This window comes from Colias philodice, chromosome 30 (assembly GCF_061535455.1).
Source record: "Colias philodice isolate Cphi_HAF_F1 chromosome 30, ilColPhil1 Martin Lab GWU primary, whole genome shotgun sequence".
In the NCBI taxonomy this organism is placed as follows: domain Eukaryota; kingdom Metazoa; phylum Arthropoda; class Insecta; order Lepidoptera; family Pieridae; genus Colias; species Colias philodice.
Window position 1 is genome coordinate 2492587 of NC_143115.1, and position 20092 is coordinate 2512678.

Consider the following 20092-nt stretch of genomic DNA (forward strand, 5'->3'; position numbering starts at 1 on the left):
TCATTTTGTTGAAATTTATATTGATTGTTCAAGTTTATACGGAACCCTCGGCGCGCGGGTCAAACTCGCACTTGGCCAGTTTTTATTCGTCATAATTTTCATGCCAGAAAGAAAAACTTTTAAAACACTAATAACGTTATAATCTTATAATCTATATATCTATAGTGTTTTTTTCTCTATGCCTATTAGAACTAAGTTATTTCCACTTAGCTATAATTATATTTATTATTATACAGTTATAGATAAAAAAATATTGATAGACATGCGGCGTAGTTTTATTTCATTGACACACAAACATAACCGCAGACCTTGTGTATTTAAAGAAAAACATTACTTTGCAGTGATAATAAACTCATATTAACTTAATATACAGCTTTTTCAAGGATTTCTATTTCCTAATCTTATATTGTATTTATGGATTCACAAAATATCAATTGTTGATAAAACTGATTTTTAATGTTATTTACAAGAACATTGATGAAAATTATTAGAACCATAACGCATTTAGAGCAATTATTATATCGTTGAGTCATTGAGTTAATCAAATAATTATCTGTTAATAATAATTTGATTATTTTAATGTCAATGATTATTGTTTGCGTTTTTAATGAAAACTTTTTTCCTTTACCAACAATTTACGAATGAAGAAAGTAAGAAGTAAGTAACTACCACATAACTACTATCTTATATCTTATATATAAAATTCTCGTGTCACAATGTTAGTCTGCATACTCCTCCGAAACGGGTGGACCGATTCTCATGAAATTTTCTGTGCATATCGGGTAAGTCTGAGAATCGGCCAACATCTATTTTTCATACGTACGTACCACGGGCGAAGCAGGGGCGGACCGCTAGTAACTAAATAAAATTTCTTTTTTACACGTTTATATTAGCTTCACCTGTATGTTTGTAACCGACTTCTTTGGGCGCGATTTTAAACGGCCAGATTTCGTTCAAACTTTGTAGATTTATTTAGGACCGATGACAATACACTAATTTGATAAAATAAATAATAGTTAAAAAAAAAAAACACGCGTTTTATAGAAAACCGAACTAAAAGCGTGTTTTTTAGTTTTTTTTAACTATTATTATTTCAGAAGAGCGTGAGCGATGAAGCTATGATTCTGTAATTCCGTAATTTTTATTTAAGTATATACCTAATAGTAGTTTGAGTTATTGGAATGGCTTGTTTCAAATTATTGTAAATACTGGAACCAACATCATAATATGAGGTCTGAGGATGTGTAGCGAGGAATGTGTTTATAAAGAACCAATCATATCGCATCATTTAGTTTGAAGTTTGAAGCGTTTGAAGCGATGCTATTGGTTATTCACAAACACATTCCTCGCTACACATCCTCGCACATTATTGGTGAAAACGCAGCCTAACTGCATCGATATGTCATCAAATCACAGATTACTATAATATACTAGCGGTCCGCCCCGGCTTCGCCCGTGGTACATATTTACGTTTTCTCTACATAAAAACCATCCTCGTACTTCAAGGAATATAATAAAAAAAGAATTATCGAAATCGGTTCAGCCGTTCTCGAGTTATGCGCTTACCAACACATTTTGCGATTCATTTTTAGGGTTCCGTAGCCAAAATGGCAAAAACGGAACCCTTATAGTTTCGTCATGTCCGTCTGTCCGTCTGTCCGTCTGTCCGTCTGTCACAGCCGATTTACTCGGAAACTATAAGTACTACAGTGATGAAATTTGATGGGAATATGTGTTGTATGAACCGCTACAAAAATATGACACTAAATAGTAAAAAAAAGAATTGGGGGTGGGGCCCCCCATACATGTAACTGAGGGATGAAATTTTTTTTTTCGATGTACATACCCGTGTGGGGTATCAATGGAAAGGTCTTTTAAAATGATATAAAGTTTTCTAAAAAACATTTTTCTTAAAGTGAACGGTTTTTGAGATATCAGCTCTCAAAGTCGTAAAAAGTATGTCCCCCCCCCTCTATTTTTATAACTACGGGGTATAAAATTCTAAAAAAAATAGAGGTGATGCATGCTAATTAACTCTTTCAACGATTTTTGGTTTGATCAAAGTATCTCTTATAGTTTTTGAGATAGGTTGATTTAACTGTAATTTATTATATTTGCTGCTACGGAACCCTTTGTGCGCGAGCCCGACTCGCACTTGGCCGGTTTTATTATATATAAAAGAAGAAGAAGAAGAAGATTAGTCAGAGACATCAATTGACGTTTTACAAGATGACATTAGTTCCGAATTTCACCACGTGCCCAAGATATCCTTGTAGCGCTATTCCCAAACCAATTAGTCATAATGGATGTGATAATAGCTTCCTTTTTTGGAGGTTACTTCAATATTTATACAACCATAAGTCTCGGATTAAGCGTGACATCGTCAATGTCACGGCAACAATTATGTAGCCTTGATAGACTCATCTTAACCGTGTGAATAATAATAATAATTGTCCCTTTGTAGGCGACAGAAGTGGGTCATATTTTTTAGCTACGCTCGAAAGGACGTCGGAAGTTGTCGAGTTTTTAGGGTTCCGCACCTTAAAAGGTGAAACGGGACTTATTATTATCTACGCTACTAATAGAGTATTATTTTATCTGTGCTAATAAATACTATGACTTCGCTATCCGTAGGTCTGTCTGTCTCTTCGTGCGTCTTTCAACGATGAATCTCATGAAACGTGATAGACATTTTTTTAAGCTAAAACAACAAATATTAAAAAAATAAGATAAGCAACACGAATTAATTTATTAGCGTATTAGATGGATAACCAAGTTTTTACAGATGCTTTTAGATTTTTTACAGAACCCGGAGAGTTACGATTTTAAAGTAAATAATTCATTCTATGAGCAATAAAGTGTAAAGTAAATAAAACATTGTATTTTAAAATTGTATTGAAGGTCAAATGAATCTTTGAGGAACAAGAGCGGCCGTACACGGGCGGCTCGAGCAGCAGTTAACGACTGAGCGACGTACACGGACTGCTTGAGCGGTCGGTCGTTGACTGCTCGAGCTGTCGCTACAAACCGCGCAGTTGACGGCTTGCAGCGGTCGCGAGCTCGAGCAGTCCATGTTCGGCAGTGAATGCATGTCTATAGTTCACCGCGCGGTCGCGGCTTCAAGCCGTCGGTCTCAGCTGCTTGAAGCGGTCCGTGTACCGCCGCCCTAATGTAAACTTTGACTTTGACTTGATATGAAGATTTACACAATTTGTGTGGCATAATTCTTCAGAAATAATTTATAATGAGATATGAAAAATAATTGCATCATTAGTATAGTGTAATGTTTAAAATGTCTATTTAATGCAATGTATTGCACATAATCTATACAAATGAGTTAGTTTATGTATTACCAGTAGGTAATACAATTTATTTATGCTTGAAAGTTCAATATGTATGACTCTTAGATTGTATCCATATTGTGCTCAAATTTTGCTCAAACAGTTGATATTTTAAGATCTAAGCTGAGATAATAAATTAGGTATGTATTTTAATACCTACAAAAAACATATATGCACATAGTCCTAGTAGCACAGATTACCAAATAGTAAATAGTTACTCCGTGATAGTAAATTATAGCAGATTTATATTTTGACTAGCTTTCCGCCCGCGGCTTCGCCCGCGTTTTCAAAGAAAAACCCGTTCCCGTAGGATTTCCGGGATAAAACCTATCCTATGTCCTTTCTCGGGTATCAAAATATCTCTATACCAAATTTCATGCAAATTGGTTCAGTAGTTAAGGCGTGATTGAGTAACAGACAGACAGACAGACAGAGTTACTTTCGCATTTAAATAATATTAGTATGGATTAACTACTGGCTTATTTAGTAACTATACGCTATATTTTGATATTTTAATTTCAGGATAATAAGATAAACTCATGAAATTATTGTATTGTCACCGATCCTTGATACGTGTACAAAGTTTAAATTAAATCTGTCTGTTTAAAGGCAAAATCGAGTGTAAAATCGGTTACATACATACAGAAGCTAATAAAAGCGAGTTAATAATGAGTTATTTTATAAGCCGTCAAAGCTCGTGTTAATAGGCAGTGTCAACTATTTAACAACAGGTGGTCCTTTCTTTTTACTTGCTCTGTCATAAAAATACGATGTTGTTAGGACGAATTCTACAATACCCGTGGCCCCGTCGTTGATGCGGCTTGATGGAACACAGCGGGGATTTGGTCGGTGCGAATCGGACATAATTCCGCCCTTTCCCCGGAGGCCGTGGGTATATACGCTTACCCCACTTAAAAAAAGGGTTCCGAACCTCAAAAGGAAAAAACGGACACTTATAGTATCACTTCATTGACCGTCTGTTTATTTGTTAAGACCATTTTTCTACAACGCGTGGAGGTATAAAGCTGAAAATTTCCCAATTTTTGACATTCGGTAAGAGAATCTTGAAGGTACGACTACGAAGCAACGTCTTATAGCACAGATAAAGGAAAAATTATTTTGCAGTTACAACATATAAAAAACAAGTTTATAAGGAACTCGATGAGCGAGTCAGACTCGCACTTGGCCGGTTTTTTTTAAATCATAAAGTTCAATAACAGTTCAATAGTTCCTCAATTTTATCTACTTTAAAAATAACCTTCAATAAAGATAATAATCTATATAATTAGCGTGTCTCTTCAAATTTAATGTAAAGAATGAAGTCACGACTAGTGCATTATGAATTGTGATGAAATTTATAATACAAGTTGTTTATTACTTCATAAATTACATAAGAATCTTGAAAGATTATATAATGCTTTAATTAAATTAAAATTCAATTATTATTCATATTCTAAAACTGAAAATAATCTACTATGATGTAAGTACCTACGCAATTTCTTCTGAACTAAAAAAGAAAAAAAAATCCTGCTTTTGCACTTTGAGCTTTTGCAATATTTTTCATTGATGCTCTTCTCCTATTGGTCGTAGCGTATCGTGATGATAAACAATACATAATATAGCCACAGATCGTATAATACTATTATACAGGGTGTCCCACCGTCGGTATTCTAAGCTCAATGGAGGTTATAATTTTGCATACGCTGAGTACGTAAAAAATACTTATAAAATTCCAAATGCATTTTTTTTTCAAATAGATGAATTCTTAAAACTCTTTGTGTACACCCATAGCAAGCAACCCGCCCAACTTTGCCACCCGCACGTGAGAATGCTCACATTAGAGAAGCGTTATATGCCGGCTGCGCGAAGCTAGAGAAGAAAACATGAATTTTAAGGAAACATTTAGCAAAAAAATTTTGGCGTAATTTTGTTGTTTAAATATTTTTTTACGTGATCAGTGTATGCAAGACTACAAGTCTCTTCGCGCTTAGTATACCGATAGTGGGACACCCTGTATAGCCTTCCTCGATAAAATGATACTATTGAGGTAGTATAGCTACGAAATATTTTATGTGAAAATAAATAATTAAATACTTATATTAATAATTCAAAAATGTAAATATATTTAGAATGTACATATTTGTGTTGTCAATTAACAGTTTTATATATACTAAAAAAAAAGTGCTTAAAAAGACGTAATTTTTTTCTGCTCGTATAAGAATTGTTTTTAAAATGCATGAACGGTTACTATCGAAGCTTTTACAGTCAAAGTTTGTGATTATTATGAATGTTATGAGATTACCTTTATTAAAAAAATCAGTATTTTTAGCCCAACTTACTTTTTCATAAAAATAGCGTTACTTTTTAAACTTTATTACAGAGCAAGCAAAGAAAAAGCACACTAGAGTCTAGAGGCTCTAAAGGAGGCTCTAGACTAGAGCCTCCTTTTCACTAAAATCTATACTAATATTATAAAGCTGAAGAGTTTGTTTGTTTGTACTTTGTTTGAACGCGCTAATCTCAGGAACTAATGGTCCGATTTGAAAAATTCTTTCGGTGTTAGATAGCCCATTTATCGAGGAAGGCTATAGGCTATTCATCACGCTAAACCAACAGGAGTGGAGCACTGCGGGTAAAACCTCAGGGCACAGCTAGTAAAAAATTAAAACAAGTCGCAAGTTGCGTACACCATCTAGTCTGTATTACCGCTTTAAAAAAGAAAAATGTGGAGCTTCTACAATATTTTTTTATAGACTGAATTATTTTAATTCTATAATAATATACATATTAAAGAATTACTGTTCTATCGAAGTCACATCAGATATATTATGATAGTGAATACATCGAAAGATGTTTCGGATTTGCGCAATTTTACACTTGGCCTCTGTTAGACCTTGTGATCACATTATGCAGTGCTTTTCGACATTATGTTGCTTATGTGTGTAAAATCGTATATTTATATGAAAAATGCTCAATGATTTTCTTCCCTCATTTGTTTTGGTATAAATAACTATTGTTCACGGAGTTTAACGACCTCAGAGATACATATAAATAAACTAGCTGCTCCGCGCGGTTTCACCCCCGTGGCTCCTTTCCTGTTGGTCGTAGCGTGATGATATATAGCCTATAGCCTTCCTCGATAAATGAGCTATCTAACATTGAAAGAATTTTTCAAATCGGACCAGTAGTTCCTGAGATTAGCGCGTTCAAACAAACAAACAAACTCTTCAGCTTTATTATATTAGTACATATATAATTGCAATAATTAACATGCCAAAATTAACGTCAAAATTTGTATTAAATGCATAGGTACTATAAATATATAACCAAATAAATAAATTACAAATTATTAAATTGTATTTTACCGTTTCTCCTGAATGAACTTTGACACGTAAAATCAGATTTACATAAGTAGATAGAAAGAAAGAAAGAAAGAAAGAAAGAAAATACATTTATTTGTACCGATGCACATTAATTTACATAAAAAATAAATAAAATTAACTTATAACTAGTTACAACGGCACAAAATGGATAATATCCACTCAGTGGTTTGAGAATCTAAGGACATATAAGACGCTTAGATTCTCCACTGATTTTCAGTGGACACCACATTGACAACTTGACAGTGGCAGTGTACATATTATGAAAAAATAAAAATAAAAGTAATTATGTATATAATATATAAGAATATAATATAGTAGATAGGAAACATATATATATATTATAAAGAATTATTACTTACATAACAGACAATAATACATTCTACAAGAAGATACAATACTAATACGCGATACATCATAATTATAATTAATATAAAAAACAACTACAAATAGAATTATCACCAGAGCCGTACCGAGTCACGTGTTTGGAGCCCCGACCTCAGAACCTTTTTGTAAGCAGAGCAAATGGGACTTCAATTTGTTTTTGAAGCCCAATACATTGTTGCTATTGCGGATCGGTGGTGGCAAGTCATTCCAGCACTTAGAGGCACTAAATTTAAAGCTACCCCTAAATGCTGCAGTTCTGTGGAGGGGCACTTCCATCAGTACATTCCTGTACCGTGTTGAGTGACTCGTGTTTGACTCCGACAACCACTTTAGCTTTTTGTACAAATAGGCTGGTACTTTGTACTTAACTACGTTAAATAAAAGTGTAGCTAGATGTATTTGCCGTCGATACTCCATCTTTAAAGTGTTACTGCTGTTCAAATACGGGGTGACATGGGCTCGTGGTGGAATATTGTGGCAAAAGCGAGTGCAAGCATTTTGTACCCTCTGTATTATTTTTTTAGTTGATGCTAATAACCGGGGACCTATGACAGTGCTAGCATAATTAAATTTTGAGAGGATCAGCGATTCACATAATAGTTTTCGAACGTTTACATTAAGATAATTTCTTATTCTGTACAATAATTTAAGACGATAGAAACAATTTTTTGAAATATTAATTATGTGATTATGAAAACGTAAGGATTCGTCAAAGACTACACCTAAATTGCGTGCTTCCATAACCCTTTCTATTTGTTCTCCGCTTATTGACAAACATGGTTTTTGGCTTGCGATGGCATTAACTTGGCACCTGGTTCCTAAAATCATGTATTTACTTTTACTTGGGTTTAAAATATACCATAGATACTGAATAAGAAGAATTTTTAGTTGGTTTATTTTTATTAATTTTAAATCAAAAGCCTGTTGTTGTTTGAAGAGCTTTTATATTTTATTGTTTATTAAAATTTCACTCAAGAATTTAGTTATGAAAAGGTCCTTATCTATCGAGTAGCAAAGGCCGTATGTAATATTGATATAGCATACCCAAAATATTATACGACTTATTTTTTGGAATCGGTTAAAAATAAATTCTTATCAATACATATTTTGTAAATACTACAGTCTACAGAGAACATGTAAACAATGTATGTATGTTGTGCAAATAGCCGACACTTGCTTTGCAAACAATGATAAATTTATTATTATTTAATATTTATAGGTAGTTATCGTATGTTAATTTTACTAATTAATGACTTGAACTTAAAATGAAAATTTTGTCTGTTTGTTTGTTATGATTTAACGTCTTACGACTATTACGGAATAGGATGAAATTATAACAGAACCTAGTTTCCAAAAAAAGTTACTTTAATGATTTATCCATGACTAGCTTACCGCCCGCGGCTTGGCCCGCGTTTTCAAAGAAAAACCCGCGAAGTATCCGTTCCCGTGGGATTTTCGGGATAAAACCTATCCTATGCGTAAATCCAAGTTACCCTCTATATGTGTGCTAATTTAATTTCATTGTAATCGGTTCAGTATAGTATTTGTGTGAAAGAGATAAACATACACATACATCCATCCTCACAAACTTTCGCATTTATAATATTAGTAGGATAGGACAGTAGGATAGGATTTGGTTTGTCATTTTTTAAATACATAGAGATTATTTACCACCGGTTCGGAAAGCAGCTAATCTCAGGAACTTGGTCGCGGAAGAATCCTAACAAATACCCGCGGCCCCATCATTAAAGCGGCTCGACGGAACACAGTGGGGTTTTAGTCGGTAAGAATCCGACATAACCCACGGCTCCTTCCCCGGGGGCCGTGGGTATCTTTAGAAGATTTCCCCACTATAAAAAAAAGGTCTGATTTGAAAAATTATTTCGGTGTTAGCTATAGCCCATTTATCGAGGATGAAGGCTATAAGGCTATATTATAATATCATCACGCTAAGACCAACAGGAGCGGAGCCACGCGGGTGAAACCACGAAGCGCAGCTTATCATAAATATACGCAAAAACATAACCCCCTTTCTAGCACAGTTGGTTCAGTAAATATTTTTGTAATTAATTTAAATTTAGGCCAACAATGTTCTTGCTTGACTTAACTTGAGGTCAATGATCTCTGATCTCTTAAAATATAATTATTATTTATTAGATGTACTTAGGTATTATAGTCATGTAGGCGGTCGTGAGAAAAAAATTAAACAAAACTTACTACTTATGTTTATTTCAAGTTAATTACATAGAATGATAGAGGTGAATAATTTAAATTTAGTAGGTACCTACCTACTTATTTACTTGTTAAAAATAGTTTTAAATGCCTTTTATTTACTGAAAATCTCATGAAAAGCGGTCCAGAAACAAAACATTTAACTCACAAGTTTAACAGAAATCTGTGTATTTTAAAATGTATGTGTATTGTGTAAGTTATTATTTTTACAATTTACTTATTAATGTCAAAGAAGATTCCTAATTAAGTATAGTATCTTTGAACTTCGTAAATTCATTTTATATAATTTATTATTGTTATTTATTTTATGCAAATATAATTACTACGAAATATAATATGTGTGTATTAGTGTGCCGTTTTTGAAAATCGTGTGTTGTGTTATGGTTGTGTTAGTAACCTATCTAGACCACAGAACATCTAGAACTTTTTACTTTAATACAGTGTGTCCGGACATGACATACCGATATTTGAAGGGGCTATTCTCCAGGTATTTTTATCGACAATTCAACCCCTCTACAGTCCCCTACCTCACCCCCCTCAAAATGGCAAACCTATCAATTCGGATAGTGAATTTATGAAAATTGTAATAAATTCGAAAGTGAGTGTCACAAAATACTAAATTTGGTTTTATTTGAACAATAACAAGTTATTCTTGGGACCACTAAACAAATTCAATTGATAAGAGTGATGAAACATACTTTAAAAAATTCGAAAACCATTTTGAGGGGGGTGAGGTAGGGGACTGTAGAGGGGTTGAATTGTCGATAAAAATACCTGGAGAATAGCCCCTTGAAATATCGGTATGTCATGTCCGGACACACTGTATATCTTTGGTGTTAATATATAACCTACATTTGAAATTTCCGGCTTAAATACCATTGCAGTAGTGTGGAAATATAGTTTTAATAAAAAGTAAATATTATCCAGGCACGTGCATATTTCTCAGTACAATTAGGAAATCTTATAATTATGTCTAAATGCTGCATTCAACGAACACTCCCTTTTGGTATAAATTGAGAAACTCGGCCCTTACTCAGTTCTTTATCGTTTTATGTTTACGAGTATAAATAAATGTGATATACATTGCTAGCTTTGAAAGGAATGTTGATTTTAAGTCTCGTTTATGGTAAGCAATGTATTACATTCTATAAGTTTTGATAGCTGTCAATATAAACATAGTGAGGAAGAGTAGGGTTACTATATTTAATTAATAATTGTTATATGTACTTTAGTTAGTAAATGTTTTTTTTTTATTAAAAAAAAAGCGCGAAAAGTTAAAATATCTAAAAGATCGATCATTTTGTCATTGGATTGCAATTTAAAACGACTGAAATGTATTTCTTATTCATACTTTTTTATTATTAGCATAATAAAACGATTTTATTTCACTTAAAATTTATTTCACCTTTATGCCTACTAATACGCAATACTGCATAAACAAACAATAATATTGCACAATAGAATAATTAATAAAATGTAGATTAAATTAAATTAATTTATTTTCCCATCACAAATGCACAATCAACATACATTGTTAATCTATTTAACTTTTAACACTAACATTTGTGAGAGACTAACGCTCAAAAATCATCTAAAATGGATTATTGTGCATTTATTTAGTTAGTACTTAGATCATTAAGTAAATAATCTAAGAGTTAATACCATGGACAAATACTAGGTTATTTTTGTCTATGGTTAGTACTTTTCTCCGTCGAAGCCCGAAGGTTAAAAAAATATTTCAAAAAGTTTTTTCAATTTCACTGCGTCCAAAAATGCGCGGGAAAATCCGTAGTCATGGCAACCCTCTAAAGGTCTCGCGCGCAGTGAATGTAGCACTAAGTTCAGGGGAACGGTTGCACAGACTGACGAAACTTGTTTTCGATTAATATTTATAATGGTTTAAGTATATCTTGATGGATTAAGATACTAGTTTTTGGACATATGGCGGGAACCGGTTAACCTAACCTAACAAAATTGTCAACAAAATTATTGAATTTTGGACTTTTTAACACGCTTTTATTAGCTTCACCTGTACTTTTGTATGTGCAGGGTCTTTTAGACTCGATTTTGACCCGCTTTAATCAGACTTAATTCAAACTTTGTAAACTTACCAAGAATCGGTGACATTCAATTATTTCATATAATCATGTTTTTTAGTTATTTTAACTATGTTATTTATTTAAAAGGCGGATACAAAATATTTTACAATTCACTTTAAGGTGATTTGAGTCAATAACGCATGGCAATTCTAATAATTTAAAATGAATACTAGTGATTGTTGTAAAGAAAAGAATTAGATTTGTAGATTTTTTTGTATTATTATTGCTTGAGTCTTATCATTGTTTAAACTTTAAAGATGTCAGTCAGCAAGCGAACAGAGCAAGCTATTAGCTAATCTTCTACATTTATCTTTCTAGTCTGTTTACATTTCCTTCCTGAGTCAGTACAGTACTCTTCTTACTCGTCGACAAAAATGTATTCTAATCACAGATTCTAATTGTCCGTATTTGACAGTTTACAGGTGACATTTTAAAATGTTCGTGTAATACCTACTTTATTGAACGGATACATTTTAACCAAGGATTGAAAAATATATTTACACATATTGAGAAAGTGTGAGTGTTCAACTATTTTCATTTCCAATTTTATCCAAATTATTGGTCTGATTTAACCGTGAAAGTATGGTCTATACGTCTTAGGGCCGATTTTTCAATCCCTGGTTCAATACCCGAATAAATATATAAGACTTAGGGCTGATTTTTCAATCCTTGGTTAAAACTTATTCGTCGAATAATGTATAAAACTACCATTTTAAAAACGTATTCTAATTGCCCGTATTTGACAGTTTACGTGACATTTTAATATTATTGGGTAATACTTTATTGGACGGATAAGTTTTAACCAAGCATTGAAAAATCGGCTCTTAAACTTACCCGTCCAATAAAGTATTACAGGATAATATTAAAAAGTCACCTGTAATTTGTCAAATACGGACAATTACAATACATTTTTGAAATGGTAGTTTAATACGTTATTCGATGAATAAGTTTTAACCAAGGATTGAAAAATCAGCCCTTAGAGTACCTATATACATATATGTACATATTAGCAGGTCTATATCTTTTTCAGACTATTGTACCAAATTATGAAATTTACTTAAATAAAATAATATATAAGACTTATGAAATTGCATTCTTATGCTTTTCAATAGCAGACAGAATTGCAATATGCTTTTGAAATAGATTTCCGACCGCTGCTTCGCCTGCGACTTCAAAGAAAACCCCGCATAGTTCCCGTTCCTGTAGGATTTCCGGGATAAAAATAGCCTATGTCTTATTCTGAGTAGCTACCTACATTCAAATTTTATTGTTCGGTTCAGTAATAACAAACGGGAACTATGCGGGTTTTTCTATGAAACTGCAGGCGAAGCAGCGGGCGGAAATCTAGTAGGTATTACTTTTATTTCTAAAACTTTTAAATGCCTATTTATGGACTTATATAATATTTTTTTATGTATACTTTAGAAGATTTCCCCACTATAAAAAAAAAGGTCTGATTTGAAAAATTATTTCGGTGTTAGCTATAGCCCATTTATCGAGGATGAAGGCTATAAGGCTATATTATAATATCATCACGCTAAGACCAACAGGAGCGGAGCCACGCGGGTGAAACCACGAAGCGCAGCTTATCATAAATATACGCAAAAACATAACCCCCTTTCTAGCACAGTTGGTTCAGTAAATATTTTTGTAATTAATTTAAATTTAGGCCAACAATGTTCTTGCTTGACTTAACTTGAGGTCAATGATCTCTGATCTCTTAAAATATAATTATTATTTATTAGATGTACTTAGGTATTATAGTCATGTAGGCGGTCGTGAGAAAAAAATTAAACAAAACTTACTACTTATGTTTATTTCAAGTTAATTACATAGAATGATAGAGGTGAATAATTTAAATTTAGTAGGTACCTACCTACTTATTTACTTGTTAAAAATAGTTTTAAATGCCTTTTATTTACTGAAAATCTCATGAAAAGCGGTCCAGAAACAAAACATTTAACTCACAAGTTTAACAGAAATCTGTGTATTTTAAAATGTATGTGTATTGTGTAAGTTATTATTTTTACAATTTACTTATTAATGTCAAAGAAGATTCCTAATTAAGTATAGTATCTTTGAACTTCGTAAATTCATTTTATATAATTTATTATTGTTATTTATTTTATGCAAATATAATTACTACGAAATATAATATGTGTGTATTAGTGTGCCGTTTTTGAAAATCGTGTGTTGTGTTATGGTTGTGTTAGTAACCTATCTAGACCACAGAACATCTAGAACTTTTTACTTTAATACAGTGTGTCCGGACATGACATACCGATATTTGAAGGGGCTATTCTCCAGGTATTTTTATCGACAATTCAACCCCTCTACAGTCCCCTACCTCACCCCCCTCAAAATGGCAAACCTATCAATTCGGATAGTGAATTTATGAAAATTGTAATAAATTCGAAAGTGAGTGTCACAAAATACTAAATTTGGTTTTATTTGAACAATAACAAGTTATTCTTGGGACCACTAAACAAATTCAATTGATAAGAGTGATGAAACATACTTTAAAAAATTCGAAAACCATTTTGAGGGGGGTGAGGTAGGGGACTGTAGAGGGGTTGAATTGTCGATAAAAATACCTGGAGAATAGCCCCTTGAAATATCGGTATGTCATGTCCGGACACACTGTATATCTTTGGTGTTAATATATAACCTACATTTGAAATTTCCGGCTTAAATACCATTGCAGTAGTGTGGAAATATAGTTTTAATAAAAAGTAAATATTATCCAGGCACGTGCATATTTCTCAGTACAATTAGGAAATCTTATAATTATGTCTAAATGCTGCATTCAACGAACACTCCCTTTTGGTATAAATTGAGAAACTCGGCCCTTACTCAGTTCTTTATCGTTTTATGTTTACGAGTATAAATAAATGTGATATACATTGCTAGCTTTGAAAGGAATGTTGATTTTAAGTCTCGTTTATGGTAAGCAATGTATTACATTCTATAAGTTTTGATAGCTGTCAATATAAACATAGTGAGGAAGAGTAGGGTTACTATATTTAATTAATAATTGTTATATGTACTTTAGTTAGTAAATGTTTTTTTTTTATTAAAAAAAAAGCGCGAAAAGTTAAAATATCTAAAAGATCGATCATTTTGTCATTGGATTGCAATTTAAAACGACTGAAATGTATTTCTTATTCATACTTTTTTATTATTAGCATAATAAAACGATTTTATTTCACTTAAAATTTATTTCACCTTTATGCCTACTAATACGCAATACTGCATAAACAAACAATAATATTGCACAATAGAATAATTAATAAAATGTAGATTAAATTAAATTAATTTATTTTCCCATCACAAATGCACAATCAACATACATTGTTAATCTATTTAACTTTTAACACTAACATTTGTGAGAGACTAACGCTCAAAAATCATCTAAAATGGATTATTGTGCATTTATTTAGTTAGTACTTAGATCATTAAGTAAATAATCTAAGAGTTAATACCATGGACAAATACTAGGTTATTTTTGTCTATGGTTAGTACTTTTCTCCGTCGAAGCCCGAAGGTTAAAAAAATATTTCAAAAAGTTTTTTCAATTTCACTGCGTCCAAAAATGCGCGGGAAAATCCGTAGTCATGGCAACCCTCTAAAGGTCTCGCGCGCAGTGAATGTAGCACTAAGTTCAGGGGAACGGTTGCACAGACTGACGAAACTTGTTTTCGATTAATATTTATAATGGTTTAAGTATATCTTGATGGATTAAGATACTAGTTTTTGGACATATGGCGGGAACCGGTTAACCTAACCTAACAAAATTGTCAACAAAATTATTGAATTTTGGACTTTTTAACACGCTTTTATTAGCTTCACCTGTACTTTTGTATGTGCAGGGTCTTTTAGACTCGATTTTGACCCGCTTTAATCAGACTTAATTCAAACTTTGTAAACTTACCAAGAATCGGTGACATTCAATTATTTCATATAATCATGTTTTTTAGTTATTTTAACTATGTTATTTATTTAAAAGGCGGATACAAAATATTTTACAATTCACTTTAAGGTGATTTGAGTCAATAACGCATGGCAATTCTAATAATTTAAAATGAATACTAGTGATTGTTGTAAAGAAAAGAATTAGATTTGTAGATTTTTTTGTATTATTATTGCTTGAGTCTTATCATTGTTTAAACTTTAAAGATGTCAGTCAGCAAGCGAACAGAGCAAGCTATTAGCTAATCTTCTACATTTATCTTTCTAGTCTGTTTACATTTCCTTCCTGAGTCAGTACAGTACTCTTCTTACTCGTCGACAAAAATGTATTCTAATCACAGATTCTAATTGTCCGTATTTGACAGTTTACAGGTGACATTTTAAAATGTTCGTGTAATACCTACTTTATTGAACGGATACATTTTAACCAAGGATTGAAAAATATATTTACACATATTGAGAAAGTGTGAGTGTTCAACTATTTTCATTTCCAATTTTATCCAAATTATTGGTCTGATTTAACCGTGAAAGTATGGTCTATACGTCTTAGGGCCGATTTTTCAATCCCTGGTTCAATACCCGAATAAATATATAAGACTTAGGGCTGATTTTTCAATCCTTGGTTAAAACTTATTCGTCGAATAATGTATAAAACTACCATTTTAAAAACGTATTCTAATTGCCCGTATTTGACAGTTTACGTGACATTTTAATATTATTGGGTAATACTTTATTGGACGGATAAGTTTTAACCAAGCATTGAAAAATCGGCTCTTAAACTTACCCGTCCAATAAAGTATTACAGGATAATATTAAAAAGTCACCTGTAATTTGTCAAATACGGACAATTACAATACATTTTTGAAATGGTAGTTTAATACGTTATTCGATGAATAAGTTTTAACCAAGGATTGAAAAATCAGCCCTTAGAGTACCTATATACATATATGTACATATTAGCAGGTCTATATCTTTTTCAGACTATTGTACCAAATTATGAAATTTACTTAAATAAAATAATATATAAGACTTATGAAATTGCATTCTTATGCTTTTCAATAGCAGACAGAATTGCAATATGCTTTTGAAATAGATTTCCGACCGCTGCTTCGCCTGCGACTTCAAAGAAAACCCCGCATAGTTCCCGTTCCTGTAGGATTTCCGGGATAAAAATAGCCTATGTCTTATTCTGAGTAGCTACCTACATTCAAATTTTATTGTTCGGTTCAGTAATAACAAACGGGAACTATGCGGGTTTTTCTATGAAACTGCAGGCGAAGCAGCGGGCGGAAATCTAGTAGGTATTACTTTTATTTCTAAAACTTTTAAATGCCTATTTATGGACTTATATAATATTTTTTTATGTATACTTATTAGCGGAATATTTATTACGTACGAGTAGAACCACGCGATTAATACTAGTTATTTAAATTCAACCTAAGTATAATAAATAAATAAATAAATATTATAGGACATTATTACACAAATCGACCTAGTCCCACAGTAAGCTCAATTAAGGCTTGTGTTGTAGGTACTAGGCGACGATAAATATATACTATGACGATATATATATGTACATATATATAGATAACACCCAGACCCAAGAACAAATAATTGAGTTCATCACACAAATATTTACCCTGACCGGGGATCGAACCCGGGACCGTCGGCTCAGTAGGCAGTTACTTTACCACTGCGCCAACCACGTCGTCGAATAATAATTGAAGATACAAGCATTACATTGCAAAGGTCAATAAATATAATCAATATTTACTTTGTCACTTATCGTTTGGTCACTAATAAAAATTTAGCTGTTGCTTTTAAGGAAAAATAAAGAGGCATACCTCTTGTTTAATTATATTGAATACATGCTAATTTACTCCGGTTCCATCTGGATTGAGGGTTTTTAGACCGGGAGATACTGACACAAAATTTCGAGTCATTTGTAACAGGATGGCGGTTCTACAGGGTTCTTAGTACGCAATGACAAAAAGAAAAATGATGGTGTGAACGCTGGTACCGGCGGCTAAGTCGCGTGGGCGTTAGTCGAACTCGTCGGAAAATAGCGATAGTCAAACGATTTGTAACAGTATGGCACTTATTTTTCCTGTAAGTTTGAGGATCAACGAATATAAATACAAAATTTCAAAGATCTAGGTGTTGGAAATCTTCACTTATATAAATTAATAATAAATTTATTTTTCAAGTATGACAGCACTTTTTCCCCCTACTAGAAGTATGGCAAATATAATAATGGTCACATTTTATCAAATACTCTCCAAAAAGCCAAATGCAATACTGGTACAAAAAGATAGGCGAAATAAAAAAAAATTGCAGATTTTCGGCGGTATGGCGACCATTTGGAATCGTCCGAAAAGTATGGCATGGCGATTTTCGTAAATGGCTGCACGACGATTGTTACCTGTGCAAAAGTTAGCTTGGTACAAATGGTTGAATAATTGTTTTTTTTAAATCAACACATTCGCGTCGGTATGGCGGGCTGTAAGTCATACCGGAAAAGTATGGCATGACACTACCGCCTACTTCTTTTTTATGGGCTATCGGTAAATTCTTAAATTTTTGTGTTACAAATCGTTTGACTTTCGCTATTTTTCCGACGAGTTCGACTAACGCCCACGCGACTAACCCACCGGTACCAGCGTTCACACCATCATTTTTCTTTTTGTCATTGCGTACTAAGACCCCTGTAGAACCGCCATCCTGTTACAAATGACTCGAAATTTTGTGTCAGTATCTCCCGGTCTATTTTCTTAATTTTTACATATTCAATAATATGCGATATTAACTCCGCCTGTCTGTTTCTTCTCGCCTAAATCACAGAAACGATTTAGATGATATATTTTGGCAACTATGATTTACCTTTGACTACGCGGGTGGTGCCGCGGTTGGAAAGCTAGTAAGTATGGTTAGGCTAATATGCAGTATACTAGCACAATACTAGCTTACCGCCCGCGGCTTCGCCCGCTTTGTCTAAAACCTAATATACCTATATACCTACTAAAATCTTCCTCTTGGACAAAGTCGCTTTCTCTGTCCCTATGTCCCTTTGTATGCTTTAATCTTTAAAAGTAAACAACGGATTTTGATGCGGTTTTTTTAATAGATATTGATTCACGAGGAAGGTTTTATTATATAATTAAATAGGTTTTAGACAAAGCGGGCGAAGCCGCGGGCGGAAAGCTATAGTGTGTTTATAAATAAAGCTTACTTGATTCAATAAAATGTGGCTCTCAAGTCTCAATTTTAACTTCGAACATAGTCCAATACTTTAACTTATTTACTCTATTATATATTATGTTACTAGCTTTCCGCCCGCGGCTTCGCCCGCGTTGTCTAAAATTTAACAAATAATAATCACTGTATCTATTGGTAAGTAGAATATATTTAGTTACTTAAATAATACGCTAAGTACTTACGTGGTTAATTTCTTGAAATAAATAGCGATCATAATGTACACACTACACAGTCTTGAATTAGGAAAATTACTTTCATGAAAAATATGTTAAAAACGTATCCGACATTTTTTTTATAAAACATAACCTTTTTAATAATTCTTAATTTAAAGTACCCTGTAAGAGTTACCTAATTCTTAATTTAAAGTACCCTGTAAGAGTTCGAAATTCGAAAGTTCTAATTTCTATTCAAATCCAGCAGTTCTTGCAAACAGACAGGTATTATACAACGATAATTGAAAATTAAAAAAAAAAACAAATAATAGAAAACTTCAATTTAGTCACAGATAATACATTATGATTGTATAGGTATAATATTATGTTTATATTGCATGTAGTCATACAATATTTAAATCCAATACGTAGGTATCTGTCAAACAAATTTTTTTCTAAATACTTTGTCAAAGTATGTATACTCAAAACGCATAGGTATAAAAATTTCAACAATGTTTAGAGCCTAACCGCAAGACTGTGGACTAAATATTATGCAGGAACATTGAACCTAAGTGACTGCCTTTTCTTGCTGTTCCTGTAATAACTTTAACTAAGTCTAGTTTTTAGTAAGACTTCGACTTGTCTAGTTAAATAATTTAAAATTGCGTTAAAAAATTATGAAAATATACGAGATAATTTTTATTTTTTGTTAATATTATGCAAGAGATTTCCAGAATAATATTTCACAGTTATTTTATTAATACGAATATGTATATGAAACCGTTATGTTTTTAAATACAATTTCTAGAATTATTTTTAAATCTGCCTCGACAAAAATATAGTACCTACTTACTATAAATAACTTTTAAATCGAAAATAAATCTCAAGACTAAATTTAACTCGTATAAATATTTTTAAAAAGTAACTTACCCATATAATAAAACTGCCAGCACACAAAAAAAAACAAAACACTCACAAACAAACACTACGTATTTCCAGAATCATGGCACGCGCAATTAAAAAAAAAAAGGATTAAAAAATATAAACGTCAATTTGCGCGCCTTTTCACGCGCGCGCTCGTCGCCGGTTGCGAAACGTATAATAACCTTTAGCTTAAGCTTTAGCTCGAAGAACCATTCATCTATCTTCCAGGGCCAAAACACGATAATCCGCCGGTTTTAATTGAGGTATCGTCTTTCATCTCACAATTAATATTAAAATGTATAGAAAGTGGGTGCACAGATAACGCAAAAAATAGTGCTTCTACAATTTTGTCA

General features: G+C 32.6%; 1 protein-coding gene across 1 annotated transcript in view; it reads right to left on the minus strand.

The window, feature by feature from the left end:
* The window catches only part of LOC149475416 (lysosome membrane protein 2-like), a 44956-nt gene extending 24864 nt beyond the window's left edge, over positions 1 to 20092 (minus strand). The window contains exon 1 of the mRNA XM_089713393.1: positions 19746 to 20092. Within this exon, the coding sequence (XP_089569519.1) occupies positions 19746 to 19749 (4 nt within the window). The 5' untranslated portion in view covers positions 19750 to 20092. The remainder of the gene's footprint in view (positions 1 to 19745) is intronic.